At 32.9% G+C, this 17,461-nt stretch overlaps 5 protein-coding genes across 6 annotated transcripts; 3 read left to right on the plus strand and 2 right to left on the minus strand.

Annotated features, from left to right (window-relative positions):
* Positions 1-112: 112 nt before the first annotated feature.
* Positions 113-991, plus strand: LOC124426515 (mucin-19-like). The gene is made up of 3 exons (XM_046968271.1): positions 113-219; positions 299-557; positions 709-991. The coding sequence occupies exons 1-3, from the start codon at positions 208-210 to the stop codon at positions 885-887; spliced, it is 450 nt and encodes a 149-aa protein (XP_046824227.1). The 5' UTR covers positions 113-207; the 3' UTR covers positions 888-991.
* A 3,004-nt stretch (positions 992-3,995) lies between these two features.
* On the plus strand, positions 3,996-5,020 carry LOC124426570 (protein FAM71B-like). Its single transcript, XM_046968407.1, has 3 exons — positions 3,996-4,074; positions 4,140-4,461; positions 4,564-5,020. Exons 1-3 carry the CDS (start codon positions 4,063-4,065, stop codon positions 4,632-4,634), a joined length of 405 nt encoding a protein of 134 aa, XP_046824363.1. The 5' UTR covers positions 3,996-4,062; the 3' UTR covers positions 4,635-5,020.
* A 1,485-nt stretch (positions 5,021-6,505) lies between these two features.
* On the minus strand, positions 6,506-7,790 carry LOC124426594. The gene is made up of 3 exons (XM_046968452.1): positions 7,688-7,790; positions 7,341-7,539; positions 6,506-6,908 (listed from the first exon to the last, which is right to left on the minus strand). Exons 1-3 carry the CDS (start codon positions 7,697-7,699, stop codon positions 6,859-6,861), a joined length of 261 nt encoding a protein of 86 aa, XP_046824408.1. The 5' UTR covers positions 7,700-7,790; the 3' UTR covers positions 6,506-6,858.
* A 494-nt stretch (positions 7,791-8,284) lies between these two features.
* Positions 8,285-11,080, plus strand: LOC124426571. Its single transcript, XM_046968408.1, has 4 exons — positions 8,285-8,416; positions 9,588-9,762; positions 9,834-10,220; positions 10,292-11,080. The coding sequence occupies exons 1-4, from the start codon at positions 8,405-8,407 to the stop codon at positions 10,546-10,548; spliced, it is 831 nt and encodes a 276-aa protein (XP_046824364.1). The 5' UTR covers positions 8,285-8,404; the 3' UTR covers positions 10,549-11,080.
* Positions 11,081-11,087: 7 nt separating this feature from the next.
* On the minus strand, positions 11,088-12,623 carry LOC124426572 (titin-like). 2 transcript variants are annotated; one of them, XM_046968410.1, is made up of 3 exons: positions 12,375-12,623; positions 12,123-12,232; positions 11,088-12,041 (listed from the first exon to the last, which is right to left on the minus strand). In XM_046968410.1, the coding sequence occupies exons 1-3, from the start codon at positions 12,426-12,428 to the stop codon at positions 11,492-11,494; spliced, it is 714 nt and encodes a 237-aa protein (XP_046824366.1). In that variant the 5' UTR covers positions 12,429-12,623; the 3' UTR covers positions 11,088-11,491. The 2 variants fall into 2 exon arrangements, with proteins under 2 accessions (XP_046824366.1, XP_046824365.1); XM_046968409.1 differs by having other exon boundaries at positions 11,088-12,232; positions 12,375-12,619.
* Positions 12,624-17,461: the final 4,838 nt, after the last annotated feature.

Raw genomic sequence — 17,461 nt, forward strand, 5'->3', positions numbered from 1 at the left:
CGAGTTCTGTTCTTCGAGCTGGACAACCGGTGAAGTGGTTAGTTCTTCGACCGATGGGATTTATTTATAAAGCGATAGTGACATTTAAATGGTTGAAAAAAATAATAGAGGGTGTGATTCAGGGTCAGTAGGTGGTATAAAAGCTTGAATGTCGATCGTATAATTATTAGTCTTTAAAAGAGAGAAGGAAGAAGAAGAAGAAGAAAAATGACACCTTTGGTAGAAGCATATTATCATTTCATTAACGCTCCACTCGAAAATATATTTATGAGTTAATAAAAAATATCGGCATTTTTAGATCGTTCTTATAGTTATCGCTGGTGTAGTCTCTGGTGCACCAAGTGGAATCGTAGGACCTAGTACAGCTGTGATTGGTCCTCATAAAGGATCAGTAGCTGTCGCTGGTTCAGTCAGTGGACCCGTTGCCGTAAGTGGTGCAGTCGCTGGATCTGCTGTAATATCTGGATCAGTTGCTGGACCGTCTGCGGTAATTGGCTCCGTCGCTGGTCCAACTCTTGTCTCTGAACCATCTCTAGGTTTGAGTGCTCTAGTCGTAGGTAAGAATTATTATAATCTAATGGATTAACGACAAAAGCATATAATGTAAAATAATGAACAAATGAAATATGGAAGATGACTTTTAAAAAATATCCTTTTATAAATCCACTTATATTTTGTAAACTATTCTATTTGGAAACATTGTTTTAGATAATGGATTGGAGCATGGTACAGTGATCGCAGCACCTCACGCAGCGACAGCATCTCTTGTCAGTGTTCCGCCTGCGGGAACTACTGTAGTTGCTGGTCCGGATGGTGGAATCGTTTCTACGAATGGCGTTGCCCACGGTGCTGTAATCTCTGCTGTCAATACGCTTCACGGATGGTAGAAAATTATTCTACAAGTGTAAATCTCATTGAATATTATACTACGTTTTTGTACATCTTTTTACAATGATTAAATAACCAATAAATATGTAATTTAGAAGATAAAGAGTTAGGTGTGGACAAATCAATTAGAATAATTTAAATAATATATTTGAAGGATTTTCTTTTCAAACTATCTCGTACTCTTTTCTCTCTCTCTCTCTCTCTCTCTCTCTCTCTCTCTCTCTATCTATCTATCTATCTATCTATCTATCTATCTATCCATCTTTCTTTTTCTCTCTATCTCTCTTTTTATTTCGCTACGAATATTTCAAAAGTCAAAAAAAAGAAGAATTCTCGGGATAAGATATTGTAGATTTGTATGGAAAAAAAAAGAAAAAAAAAAGAAAAAAAAAAAGAAAAAGAAAAACAGATAAAAAAAAGAACAAAAGAAGTAAAAGTTACGAGATTCGAAGGTGCACTTGCATCGTGATTTTAAACGCCTACGCTGTGGAAACGAGTATGTATGGAAATACAAGTATTCGTATACATATGTACATAGAAAGAAGAAATATATTCCAACGTGTAAAGGCAACTAACGATGCTCATGACTCGTACAGGCACGCGGCACACGACACACGACCTTATAGCCGTCGTAGACGTTTCGCCTAGTTATACGACGAATCTAATGGTGTAACGGAGCTGTAATCGTTTCATTGCCAAGTACGGCCATCGCAACTACGCCCGAGCGCGTTCCTTTTCGCGCTCCATCGAGTCCTTTTCTCATACCTACTTACTCTTCCTTCAAGGACGTATAACGGTAGAAATCGTAGCAGTTTTCTTCTTACTTAATGACTTAACGGAAAGCATTGATATTTTACGGTAGATTTTCTTCTTCTATTTTCTTCTTTTTCGTAATGATCGAATTATAATTAAAAGAAAACAAAAAAAAAAGAAAAAAAAAAGAAAAAAAAATATTTGATACGTAATTCTAAAAAAGACACAATATTAATTAATAATCAATATATCGATTATTATTATTATTATTATTATTATTATATTGTATAATTCGTTATTATTCAATGAGCAATTCGTTAATTTGACCAGAGATATTACGTAGCGATCTAACATTTATCCAAAGAATGCATGAATAATACCAATAACAGATACCTTGCGAAACATTGATTCCATAACAATGGCACATTTATTAAGGCGTTCGATCGAAAGCATGTAATTTCTTCGTCGATCGGCGTCTTTGAAATTAGTTGAACGTAGGTATAATGAATCATTAAAGTTTATTCTTCGCTATCTCGACTCGTTAATATCCACGACGGAACTTGGTTCTCCGCAACGAGTTGACTCACTTCCGTTGAAGATAAACGAAGCTGGCGTACGTAATGACTCGACGCGTCTAACATTTTAACGAGCAAATATCCTAAAGTACAACAGATTCTTTAATGAAAGAATTTTTGCTAATTAGAGGATGGACATAATTAAAATTGATAAGAATTCAAGTTAACGTAAAATTTATTGTCTCGTTTCGTCTCATCGATCCAGTAACGTAAATGGATCCTTCTATTTAATTCTCCGTTTCCGCGTTACTACTCGTTGCTTTATACACGCAGCATACATACACATACACACTAACACACACACACACACACACACACATACACATATATATATATATATAGAGAGAGAGAGAGAGATATAAATACAGATAGGGGAACGAAGCATTTACCGAAAACCGTTTGCTTCCGAATCGTGCCGATATCGTGGCTGGCATCCATTCACCGCTGGCACCACTCGATAATTGTTTCACCGCACTAATTATTTTCAGTCTATCGCAGAACCGTTGTGTTTGCACTTCGATGCTCCCCATCGACCGATCCGATATATTCCACAATTCGATATTGTACTATGCCAATAAAAGTACATACTTCAAAACGAATGTAACGTTGTCCCGACCCTTTGATGGTGTAATAATTGTTGGCGAGATGTATTACGATGAGGGATTGACAGGGAAAAAAAGTGGAACTCTATCCATCTGTGTACAGTAACATAAGCATTAATGTAGTAGTACAGCGAGCGATGAAAATATTTCAATGCAATCAATAAAACATATATGTGTGCACTCGCTTTAACAAAAAAAAAATAAAAGAAAAAAGAAGAAACAAACAAGATTCGTAAAAAGAATTTTTTTAAAATGTATCTTGTATTTTTTATTATTAACAAAAAAAGAACAAATTTTTGTTTAAATTCAAAATAAACACAATTCGTATACTATAATAATTTACGAATTTTTTCTTTGATTTAGATTAAGTTGTTTAATTTTAAAAGTTATATTTAAAAGTTATAAATATTTCTATGATTCACTATATATATGTATATATCTATGTATAATATATGTACATACGTATGTATATGAAGATCTTTCGCCTTCGAAAGAAATACTTTTTGAAAAGGAATCCATCGCTTCGAAATCGACACAAAGGGGTTCGAATCTATGAATTTTTCAATAACCACCCTTTAACCGCACTCTTCCTTTAACTTCTTCTAAGGCAATCCTCTTTCACAGCTTCTTCGACTCTTCGTTCCCAGGAAAGACTAAAGATCCACTGAAGAATCTAAGAATAAAAATTCTCTTAGAAAATTTGCGTATCGACAATAACGTATCGAAAATTTCAGAGTTTAATTTAGCTTTCTCTTTCGGATATTCAATTACATCTTTTCGAGAAAGAGAATAAGAATAATATAATAATTTTCATTTTAACGAAAAACAAGAAATACTCGCAGAAACGTTTGGTTTTTTCGTGAAAAGATACTACGATTAGAAAGAAAGAGGATAAATAAATAAAAAAAAAAGATCGCAATCGAGAAAATCCAGAGGAGAAGGAAAAGTAATCTTATAAGAATATTACTATAAAAATAATAGACAACCGGTCGTTCTAGATTAGAGGAATGCCAGCTTAACAAGTTGAAAAAAATATAAAGGTCTCGGTCGCCGATGGATCTGGAATTTTGATCTTATATTCTAATGTCATTTAGAACAGGAGCCGCACCTTACCATATTAGATATTTTTAAGAGGGGTTGAAGGTTGACGAGAATAATAGTGTTGTTGAGTAAGTATATAAGAGCGGCTGATCGAAGGGTTGGATATCAGTGAAGCCTAACAGGACTCATCGACAAGAACAATCATGAAGTGTTTGGTGAGTAATTGGCTTGATCGATTAAAGATATATCAATATAAAGATCTTATTCGTTTTTCCGTTAGATTCTCATTGCCGCTGTAATCGCGATCGCTTCGGCTTCGCCGGAACGCGAACGTCGGTCCTTAGGTTGGGGATTAGGAGTTCTTGGTTTAGGCCATGGTGTTGCACTTGCCCCTGCTGCTGCCGTTGTTGCACCAGCTGCACCATCGGTAGCAGTACTAGGTCCTTCAGCTGGTTCTGCAGCCGTAGTTGGTCCTTCTGCTGGATCCGCTGCTGTTGTTGGACCTTCGGCAGGTTCTGCTGCTGTAGTGGGACCTTCTGCTGGTTCCGCAGCTGTCGTTGGACCCTCCGCAGGCTCCGCTGCTGTCGTCGGACCAGCTCATGGTAAGTCGAAATTATTATTAATTTATTTATAATTAAATAAATTTATATAGATATTATTTTGTTATGATTTTTAAATTAATTTAACGTTCGATCATTTTGTAGGGTCCGCCGTTGTATCTGGACCATCTGGAGCAATTGTTGCTCCTGGTGCACTAGCTCATGGCATTTGGTAAAAGAAAAAGCCTCTATACTACTCTTGGTTGGTTTCTACGATTTCAACGATTTTCCGCCTCGTCTTACGTTGATACGAGTTTTGAAGAAGATTCGTCTCAGCTCGAGACTTCTCCTGAACTTTCTACTCTTGGCTTTGTCTTTGCGGAAGGACGCGCTTGAGATCATGGAAACACGACTACGAGTTTTAACCTTAAGCAATTAAACGCTATCCTCTCGAGCGAAACTTATAACGATCCCCTTCAACGGCTTATTAGGTCTATTATTATCATACCTCGCTCAATGACTCGCAAGAATAATGCTCCTAGCAACTCTTTGAGCATCTCTTATTTTTTCTTATTCCACGTTGCGTCTATTCTTATTGAAATAAAAGAACCTCCGCACAATACTTTCTTCGACTTTCTTCTTTTTCGATATCTGACCTTTGTCTTCCACGAGAAAACGAGAATTCTTAACTCCTGAAGTTTTCTATTTAAAACAGTTCTTACCCTCTATCGTTATCGTAGTTTTTTGCTAACTTCAAAAAAAGCTTAGAAATACTTTTTTCATTGTTAGGAAGAAGCATACAGATCGATCCAAACATAAAAATATTTTAATATACTCGTTTAAATTTATTAAATTTGTCGTGTTTTATTATCTCGATGAATCGATTAGTTTGATAACTCAATCAATTGCATCATAAAATCAATCTTATTATATCGATAATATCTGAATACATAAATGAAAAGAGTATTTTTTCCTTTAAAATGGTCTTTCTTTCAACTCTCTGTGACTTTTCGTTCCGAAGATATATCCCTTTTAATTTATCATTCATAACTCTCAATAAACATGTGCTATCTGTAGTAACGTAAAGTATGAGCGTACGCAAGTCATAGTAAATAGTGGAAACAATTAAATTCCAGGAATTTATATAGGTCACTGTGTCAATGCCGTTTTTGAAAGAAATTATATAGGTCAGTCTATCAGCGTAAATACTTTTCATTAATATTAGAATATCTCTAAAATCGAGAGTCGTAGAGACTTGAAACAAAAACCATTTTAAAGAGAAAATTTTTCTTTATTTTACAAGCTTATATAACTAGTTGTTTTACAAATTATAATAAATAATTAATAATAATAAATAATTAACGTAATAAAAATTATTTTTTCAAACTAGGATTATATAATTCATATAAACATTATATACATTTGGAACAATTTGTTATAAATAATTTGTTATAAACTATTGTCATAACTAATTCTTTTAAAGCTAAAGCCATATATAATTTATGCATATATTGTAAAAATATATTTAACAATTTGTTACAAATAATTTTTATAAACAATTGACATGACTAATTTTTTGAAAGCTGAAGCCATATATAATTCATGCATATATCGTATATATATTTAATTATTTGTTATAAACAATTTGTTATAAATAATTGATATGATAAACTTTTTTAAAGCTAAGACTCTATAACTCATATAAACATTCTATATATTTTTAGTAATTGGTTATAAACAATTTGTTATAAAAAATTGTTACGACTAATTTTTCATACCTAAATTTATTTAATTAATGCATATTGTATATGTATAATTTATATTATAAATAATTTAAATTATAAACAATTATAAACAATTTTATATAAATAGACACTATCCACCACTTGTCAATCCATCTCTTGTTATCGATTTTATGTTACTATCTAATATTTGTTTCTATTTGCTTTTGTTATTTTTTTTATCCAGAAAGTAATGTTAACAATAATTGATTTTAATATCATGTAGAGAATTGAATCATAGGTCGAAAAAGATATAATCAAGATTGTTTATCATTAAATAAGTATGTTAACATTATTTTCAGATGATGGAATAAATAACAAATAAGTACAGATATTTATAAAGTATTTATTTTATTGAAGAATATATTAATAATGTCTCTTAGTTACATGCTGTATTAGCGATGAAATATTTTTAAAATATCAAAGAAAAGATATTTTATAAAGCGTATTGTTTTCAGATCATATATTTTTTTATAATTGCAACAATCACGTAAAAGCATGATATCTTAGATTATCGAGAGAAATCATCGGTATAGTGAGGTAGTCCAGTGACGAAGGTGAACAAGGATTCAACATCGAGGAAGTCGAACGACATCGTATTCCAGAGGATACATCGTGACGCGCAAGGTCCGTATAATTATTCCAGTGAGATCCAACGGCGGTTAGTATTCCCCCATGATTACCAGATGTGCGGAGCGACAACGGCTCCTGGGGCCACTACTGCTGCCGCTATAAATATCCTTTTCGTTAAAGTCAATATCTTACGAATATTCAATGAATGAATGAACAAATATATATATATATATATATATATATATATATATATATATATATATGTCTGTTCGTTTAACAAAAGATAATCGTTTATGGATCAATAACGTTACCAATTTGTCGTACTCGATTTTCCGAATATAAGTATCTACGAAACGAAACATTTCAATAGGAACACATTCGTGTATATTCATGTAAGTGAAACACTTTGCCTTAAAATTATTTCTTGCTAGATATAATGATACATACAAGATATGTTCCCATTAGAATGTCAAGTCGAGATGACACATATAAAATATGTTCCCATTAGAATATAAAAAACGGTGATATAAATTATAATAAGATAAGACGAATCCGTCATTAGTATTCGACGTTATACTGGCTGCTTACCAGGAACATGAGCTGCTATGACCGCTGGTGCAGCTGCAGATACGACCGCAGCACCGGCGTTAGGACCGATCACGGCAGCCGGAATAGCTTTCGGGCCGATCACTGCAGCTGCGGGAGCAACCGCAGGCCAACCCCAGACGCTACGCCGTTCTCTTTCCGGATAGGCCGCTACCATCGCGAACATAGCGAGAACAACGATCTGAAAAAAACGTAAGTATTCTATATGTTTCTAGTCTCTTTTCTAATAATAATTCCTACTATTTCTTTTGAGTTTCGATTATTTTTAAACCTTTATGTATATATTTCATAGAAAAATTATAAAAGATATAGATGACGTCTATACTTACTAAAAATTTCATGATTTTAATGTTCTATCTTTGCTAATGTAACACACTCCAGAAGGAAAAGCGGTCAATCGATGAACATCATTCGACCTGCTTTGTCTTTTATACTTCTATTCCCCTACCTCTCCAATAAACTATCAGAGATAAAAATCGAAATAATGCATATCATTGACTTTCCAGGTGGTATGTCGTTAATGAAAGGGTGTGGCACAGCTTTCAATGATAAATCACAAAACCCGTTGTTCATGAAACAAATGTTTTGAATCTAAAATTGATATCTCTACATTGATATCGAAACTCTTTCGATCACGGAAAATTCATTCGAAAATCCTTCTTAGTCCTCATTCGGTTATCCATAATGCGGTTAATTCCATAGACTATTCAGCTTAGTCAGGATAAATCCATACTCGAAATGGATTTAGATAATGCTGTGGTAACAATGGAGGGACCGAAGACTGAGAAGGAATGTTATCGATCACGACGCTTCAATCGCACGTGAACGTCTACTATTTTACGTTGTCCTTCCTTTCCAAAGGAATCATTGAGAGGATGATCAAGGTGATGATCAAAGATTTATTTTTCGTTTCTCTTCGAGTATATAATGGTTGGAATTTCTCACGAGTAATATCAGTAACAAAGTAGAATCCAACGAGCGTAGAGGTATCCCTACGAAAGATACTTCGAAGAAGATTTGGAAAAAGTCACGAAAAAGGAAAGAGAATGAAGTTATCGGTAAGAGGAGGAAACTTTATCGTACTTCGTCAACCAAACTGACCGAACTAAAAAAAAAAGATGAAAAAGATAGACGAGGAAAGGGGAATCGTTATGAAAAGGGAATTCGCGTTGGCATAACGTTTGAAGGTTGCCAGATGAGAAAAGTTTAATTCGTTTGTTCGTAACGCAATGGCCGTGTCATCGATGAAATACGACCGACAAAGTATCGTACTCGTCTTCGTGTACGTTGAACCTAGAATTACTTATTTCCTCGTTCCGTCCGTTAGGAGAGTATCTTTCTCAAGTGTCTAGTACTATAGTACCTTTGCGGATACATACTTGCTTCGTAGTCCACTGACGGTTCTTTATCGAACATCCTTTCTCGATAGTTAACAGAGAAAATTTATGTTCTTCCTTGCTTCGAACATTCGCTCTCTAGTTCCTACTTCTAACGATATCAATTTTTCGAAGAAATAAATCATCGATTACTAAGGTATTAAAAACTCAAAGATATTGAATTTATATATTAGTTTTATCTCCTTTAACATATTGCAGTTCATAATTTATTATTAATTATCGAAAAATTATATAATTTTAAAAAACGTTATGCGTTACGAGTTATATTCTTATTATATAAGAATGTTACATTGAAAATTGCAGAACAGAAATTGCGTAATATCGTCGAACGTTTCTCCGTGAAAATTATTTCTTCGTCGTAAGAAAATTAATTAGTGTATTATTTGTAGAATTCATACGTTCACTCCTGTTGAAGGATATCTCGATGATTATGTTACACGTTTATTATTTTATTTATTTATTTTTTTTTTTCATCAACAGAAATATGTAAGTTGCAAAAGTAGATATCACTAATCTCTACGTTTGCATTTGCATATTCCTATGTTCATTCTGATCTGATGCAACGATATCTGAAGGTCGGATATTGTTCTCAAATCATACAACGTGCTGACGCGAGACAAGATGATAAACTCATAGTGGAAACGACGTAAGATGATCCATTAGATTATCTACACTACAATATACCAATGCATAGCTATGCGTTTCTACAAACTGCATTATATCGTTCGTTTTAATAATTCGTGGAATTAATATTGAAATAAATATTTCATTTTTAATATTACGAATTTTTCAAGATAATTAACAATGACTTAATATTGTTTTTTTTTTTAAGCTTTTGACAATAACGCTATTCTCTCTCACTCGTGGGGATATTTGGACACATCAAGAAATAAAAGATGTTAATCAAAATGCACGAAATATTTTAACCGAGCATATCGTGGAAAATTCATCATTTCGATCGAATTCTCCGATTTTGTCAACGTCTATACTTCCACCCTTAAGAAAAGGTATTGTATCAAGATATTATATAAAACAATTAGATATAAAATTGAAAAAATTCTTTCTCATTATTTTATAGATCCTATTCCTTGGACAGACTTTTCAATGAGTAATGATGGACCTTCGAAAAAATCTTCATCGATCGTGATTTATCCTACAGAAGCAACTCTTTCTAATCAAAACGAAATGATCGAGCCGATCGTTCTAAATACGATTCCACCAGTCACGACAACTTTTGCTTCACCTTCTGGGATAGTTTCTCTAGAGACAAGGACAACCGAGTTCGAATCGCTAATCAGTCCAGTAACGATAACGGGAGCTACCGATGGAAATGCAAATATCGTTGCGATCGAAAGCAACGATGAAATTGCATCAGACGATACATCGAAGAAACTATTCCTATGCGGATCTCTCCGCAACGAGTTGATCGTGAGCAGACCTGGAAGTGGCTCGGTGTTTATCAAAGGTGAACTTGCCAAGTTATTACGTATACGCAATGAAATTCTAGTTAGGTTCTAGCTTGAAATTCTATTTCAGGTGCTTCGAGAGTTGCCATAATCGATGATGCTCAAAATTCTGTGATCGTCTGTCAGCCAAGTACAAATTTGAGCCCACCACTGGATCCGGAAGAAAGACTAGGAACGCACGGAATGGATTTCGATCGGAAATCATCAACCCTACCACCGACCGTTCTTTTTCCCGAAACACCTAAAAATCGTGCACCTATCGATCGATCCTCGACGATCGTATTAAAAGATTATCTAGTACCACCGTATACCTATTTGAAAAGATAAAAAATTTGCAAACATGTTTTGCAAGTTTCTATTAGGAAAAGTAATTCAATCTATCGAACGTTAATAGTCTCCTTATCGTCTGCTATCGTACGGCAATAAAACGAACTCGTTATTCCATCAATCGTTGATTAATAATTTGTACGTCGACCTTTCCATAAGGGATTCGATCGAACATAAACGTTAATCAAGCAATAAAATCTAACTACTGACGTTCCATCGGATAAACTATATACCAAACGAGAAATGGAAAGCAGCAAGCAAGGACAACGAGATCTAAAATCCTATTCATTAGCATCGTTGACCGTTACCGTATTGATATCCAGCAGTAATTATTATCGAGAATATTGTTGGCTACTACATTTAGTGATCGTATAGTTTCGTTAAGGATCAAAATCTTCGATCGTATTTCATTTAGTTTATCGATGTAGTTTTTCTTTTCTTTTTAACTCTACAATTTAAATCAGGTTAAAAGCAGCAGAAACAAGGCTTGACAATTAAGCTTGGAACTTAATTATCAGTGTCTTTTTCTCTCTCTCTCTCTCTCTTTCTCTCTTTTTCTCTCTCTTTCTCTTTCTCTTTCTCCCTCCCTTTCTCCTTCGAAGTAAACGGACTGTATCGAGTTGGCTCACTCTTAGGAGTCGTATTTGCCGCGCAGTTTCACGAATATTTATTCGTTTCATGGTTGAGCTTCTTCCAACGATTTTAAGCGTGGTCTACCACCGAGCCAAAACACTTTTAAACTTTGTTTCAAAGCGACGTAGAACCGAGAAGAGTGTCGATGAGTTTATATAGAAGGTGGTAATAAAATTAATTTAATACCATAATATACATACCAAAATTGTTTATTCATCGAGAAATTATAATACGAATAATTAAACTGTAAATAAATTACAAGTTAGTAATCATTTTAACAATATATAAAAGAAAATATACAAAACAATTTTTAAGCTGTAACTGAATCCGCATCAACCTGCTTAATTGGATCAGTAGCAATCTGCTTATTTGGATCAACATCAACCTGCTTAATTGAAACAGCATCAACTTGCTTAATTGAAACAGCATCAACCTGCTTAATTGGCGTAACATCAGTCTGCTTAATTGGCATACAATCAACCTGCTTAATTGGAACAATATCAACTGGCTCAATTAGAAGAGCATCAACCGGTTCAATTGGAACAACATCAACCGGCTCAATTGGAACAGCATCAATCGGCTCAATTGGAACAGCATCAACCGGCTCAATTGGAACAGCATCAACCGGCTCAATTGGAACAGCACCAACCGGCTCAATCGGAACAACATCACCGTGTTTAATTGAAGCAGCATCAACCGGCTCAATTGGAACAGCACCAACCGGCTCAATCGGAACAACATCACCGTGCTTAATTGAAGCAGCGTTAATTTCTCCAATATCTTCAATTGGAATCATTTCCTTTGGATTGATAATGGCGATTGGTTCGATTATTTCTTGAGGATTGATTTTTATGCATTTACTGTTAATGCGATTTATAAGATTAGATCGATTAGCCAGACGTGGGTGAATATTTATAAAGTAAGTTTTAAATCTGTCGTACATTGGTTTAAGTACTTTCGATGTGATAAACATATTATTATGCATGTGATGACCAAGCTGATGAAGATCTATCCTCTCCAATAGTTTTCTCACTAAATGACATTTGGTTACCTGCGATCACAAAAAATTGCTTTTCAAATCATTTCGAAATCCTCTGAAGAATCTTCAAGTTAATTAATTAATTAATTACATTTACTTTTATTTTTAATTTTATTGTAATAATGTAATTTTATTATATTAATGTAATACTTACATGCATTGAAGCGAGGAAAAAAACTATTGTAAAAAAGGCTTGCTTAGCGTTCATCCTGGGGTATCTCGTATATAACTTATAAATTTAATTTCGTGCTCTGACTAAATTTCGATCAGCGAACCGCTTTTATACATTTTCCAAAAGACTGTGACGATGGAAGTCATTAAAGAAATATTTACCATTATCTCCAGAGGAGCAATATATCGTTGAAACGAAAAGTCATTTATTGTCTTCCACACGTTTCATCCGTCAGCTTCGCCCGATAAGATTTAAGAACGTCGGTGATATACTTTTTATTCTTTATTTACGTAAATGAAAACCTTTCATACTCTCAATCGAAAAATACTTAAAATTTTTTAAATTGTTTAATGTTAGGTAATATTTTAATTAAAATCTATGTTATAACGATAATACCGAAATTATACGATATAGAAAAAAAATTTAATGTTTATTATCCATAAATGCGTTCGCACGCATTTCAAATTAATATGTAATTGTAGTGAAAACGTATAAGAATGTTTTTCTTTGTCTAACGAAATTTAATTAACTCGAAGATGAAGTTTCTACGATTTCGACGAATATTTTTTCTTCTCAATTCAAAAGAACAAACGTTTTAAGATATAGTTTAAAAATTTTTTCTTAAAATTTTTGATAATTATCAAATATTACGGATTATGATATAATAAGAATTATCTATATTAATTATCTAGACTAAAAATTTTCTATTGTGTGATACAATTCATATGTTATTCACATTTTTTTTCACATTTTTTTCACAGTTTTTTACCTATTCTACATGGAACACCGTTTCAACATGGAACACATAAATTATTCATTTCAAATAGGTGTATTGTACAGTTACAGCAGTTTATGCGAAAGAGAAAGAGAGAGAGAGAGAGAAATGCTTAAACTGAAAAAGATGTCAAAGCAATTACAATGGTTGCCATATATTCAATAAAGGGATAACCAGAGATTTCAAAGCGTGTACATGAAATTTTTTGAACAACTGCTTATAAGGCATCTACACTTGTTCCATTTGGAAAACGATTAATGGTCTTTCGTTCGTTTGAAAAATTATTTTTATATTGTTTCGTTTGTACAACGAATTTTAGTCATGATGTATGTATCTGAATATTTGTAAAATTTTTAATGAAAACCTTTCTCCCCTTCATAAAAAGATTAATTCATGCATTCAATTTCCAAATTATACTTTGTACTATAATTTAAATTTTGATTTTAGATTCGATAATCGTAAACGAACAAAAGAAGATCTTTAGAGTTCACTGTGGGATATAATATATAATAAAAAATATTGTTTTATAAATTAAACTAATACATTATCAAGCACGGCAAACAGTTAAAGTTTAAGAAAAAAAAGAAACATGTTTATATTTTTTTTTCTTTAAAAAAAAAATATACAATGTCAAGCATTCGCATTATATCAAATCCTATATGACATTCTATGATTCGAAATATAAAATAACAATTTTTCCTGCTAGTTGGATTTTATCGTTAATTGTTTGAGAAAGTGCAAAAATGTGCTTGATTGAAGGATACGATCCCTTTATTGAAAAATTGAGAACCGCTGAAATTTACGAAATAAAATTATTTTGCGCGATCGATTTTGGATCCGAACCACCGAATCCATAGAAAACACGTTACCAACATGCCATTCGTATATAGAGAACACAAAACACAGATTACAAATCAAATAACAAATCACAAATCACTCAATCAATGCATTCCTATTGTAACCAACTTCACAATTCCCTTCTGTCTCTTTCTCTCTCTCGCTTTGCACTTGATGTCGGTCATACATCGATTTCTCTCTCTCTCTCTCTCTCTCTCTCTCTCTCTCTCTCTCTTTCTCTTTCTCTCTTTCTCTCTCTCCCTCCCTCTTTCTCTCTTTCTCTCTCTCCCACCCTCTTTCTCTCTATCATTCATTTAAAGCTTTGTAACATGTTTCATAACAAATATTTACACAAGTTAAGTAAATTAATCGTTGGATCATAAAGTCTAATTATGCAAAATTTTATCTGAATTGGATAAAAAGAGTAACAGTTTCAGAGTAATTACAAATACAGAAATTTAAGGCTCTTCGTATTAATAATTGTTTAAGCGTGAGAATAAATGTTCGAGCAAATTAAATATTTCAAATTGAATATGTATCATTTGACACGACACAAGAGACGTTACACTTTCGACTATTATTTATAATTTACAATTGTAATTTAATATTAAATAGAGAATTATCGATTATTTTTGGGATTCTTGATTAGCTTTTAATATTATTGCTTCGTGATATGATGGACATAATAGAAGCGTTATGCTGCATTTTCTCGAAATATAAATCACGAAGGTGAATTATGATTTCATAAGCTACGACTCCTATGGACGTGTTATAAAGATTGCCTATGATGTCACCATCTCAATGATTCAATTGTGTCAGAATCAAGGATTTGATTTTTAGTCATAACAATAGCAAACGTGAAAAAAAATGTTTACGCAGATTATTATACTTTTAAATTATTTTCTTACTCTCGTGAGTTGAAAAGATAAAACATTCCTTTAAAGATAAAAGTGAAAAAAAAATTGAAGTGAGCACGACAGCATGATTCATGTTTGTGGGACACGCTTCTTGGGAATGCGGCATTATAATCATTTACTTAATAACCAATAAAAACGAAAGTATTCAATATGTCCCCTCTTTTTTCTTCGGTAAAAGAGATGATACTAAGTGAACGAATTAATGACGTTATGACATGAATAAGCGATAACTTCATTATATACATTCATTATCGACAGACGCTGAATACGTGAAACGAATCGTAAAATTGCTTGACCCTCTTTTGAAAATGTCATTCCGGCTATCTGTATGGCTGAGTTTAACGAATAATCCAATACTTTGCATAAACGATAAAATGTCCTGAAATCGATCTCATCTCGTGTACTAATTATCGATTTGAATTCTTTTTTTCAATGACGACAATCAATTAATTAATTTAACGAGAATATATCTATTTATCGGTGTGTACAATGATATCGCACCTTTCGTTTCAAATCATAAATGTTCTATAATTAGAAATAACGAATAGGTATTTATTTAGGGATTAATTTGTTAAAAGTAATCATCGATATATACGTTTATATAGGAGAACTTTCGTATAACTAATTTAGTATGGTTAATTTGAATTTAATGATTAATAAAATCATCGGAGCGTTATTCACAATAATAAGATTTGTGCGAAAAGATATTCGTTTACTTCCAGATTAGAACGGAAACAACTTTTATGATAAATTGTTCATGTTGTTTAACAATTAAACTTTCTATTTTTCGTAATGGACATTAGCATAACGACACATGTAAAACTAGAAAAGAAAGAATAGACAAACATAGCCGTGGGTTTATGAAAACAAAACACATTATTTTACGCATAAACGCTACTTACCATTTTAAACGACCCCATGGTTTTTGTGGATTTCTATAGAAATTTCTATGTGATCCTATTTTCCTCCATGAAATAATAATAAAATCAAATGAAACAGGACATCCAAATCAGCATGAAGATAAATTATTCTTAGATAATGTGAAAATTATTATATACGTTACGAAAATCATTATATACATTGATGTAACATATCACACATAGGATTCAATTCTTCTTGATCGTATAAATTAAAAAAAGTAATATAATCGCGTTTTAATCGAAAATCAATATATTTGATTTTAATCGAATAAATAATAAAAAGAAGAAGTAGAGGAAGAAGATAGGAAAAAGGAAAAAAGAAAGAAAGAAAAAAAAAGAAGAGTTTAAAAGAGAGAAACATATTAAACATTGACAATTCGCAATGTGGTTTCAACGTTCGATAGAAAATTAGATAAAGTCATGGAAGATTTCGTGAATGGTCCGGAACGGTCGGGAACGCACGTCCGGTATTTTGTCCCGGTAGGTATTATTATTTCCGAAGCATTTTCCCGACATTTTCCTAGCATTTTCGAGCTCGATACGATATAGTCGACGAGGGAGAGTGCATTAGAGAAGAGTGCACGGAAGAGCACGGTAACGGCGTGCACGACCATTAGGAGAATTACCAAGGTGCGTCGTTGCTGTTTTTTGTCGGCTCGAGCGCGGAAAATTGGCTCGTTTATTGCGTTTTCGTTGTCACTGGACGAATCGACAGAGGCGACACTTGATCTCCCATAGTAGTATTTTATCAAAAACGCTTTTCCTTCTCTCTCTCTCTCTCTCTCTCTCTCTCTCTCTCTCTCTCTTTCTCTTTCTCTCTCTCTTTCTCTCTCTCTCTCTCTCTCTCTCTCTCTCTCTCTCTCTATCTCTTTCTCTCTCTTTCGTGCTTCGAGCAAAATCAAAGTTTAGTTAATTTGTTTTTTTATTAAATCGATCGCGAAAAGATCGAAATATTAAACGTAAAATTCGATCGTTGTATTCCTCACCTTAGAAAAGTCACTTGGCAAACGCGTTCTTCGTTCTCGCTGTAGTTGGATCGATGCCCACTTTTTATAATGTTCATGGCTTAAAGAGATCTTAAAAGAGGATGGATTTCATGATGTGGTATGCTCGTAAAACGAAATTCTCCGAGCAATTTCTACAGTTGCTCTTTTTCCAAAGAGGATTAAATTTCCCATCGGGAAATACTTATGTGTCTTTCTTTTAATCTGCCCAACCAGGCTTCTCTTTCGAAGATTAAAACGTTTTCACATACATCCAATCAACGTATTTTTTCCAATTTTTGTAAATGCTTTTGATTTCGTAAACGTTTTAGATAATTTCTCTTTATCTCTATTTTCCAACTCTTCTTCAACAACATTTTTATCAAGTTACATTGGATATATATAGAAAGAGAAATTAATGTCTATTAATCATATTACTATGAAATTATATTACATGTATTAATATATACGTCAAATCTATTACTCGGTGAAATGTGTTAATTCGTAATGAAAATTTAAGCATCTCCTGATAATCGCAGATATATATACATAATAATTATATATCTTTCATACGTTTGTATTAAAAAAAAAAAAGAAAAGAAAAGAACATTAAATCTTCAAATTCTTCTATTTTATA

The sequence above is a fragment of the Vespa crabro genome, chromosome 9 (genome assembly GCF_910589235.1).
Source record: "Vespa crabro chromosome 9, iyVesCrab1.2, whole genome shotgun sequence".
Taxonomy (NCBI): domain Eukaryota; kingdom Metazoa; phylum Arthropoda; class Insecta; order Hymenoptera; family Vespidae; genus Vespa; species Vespa crabro.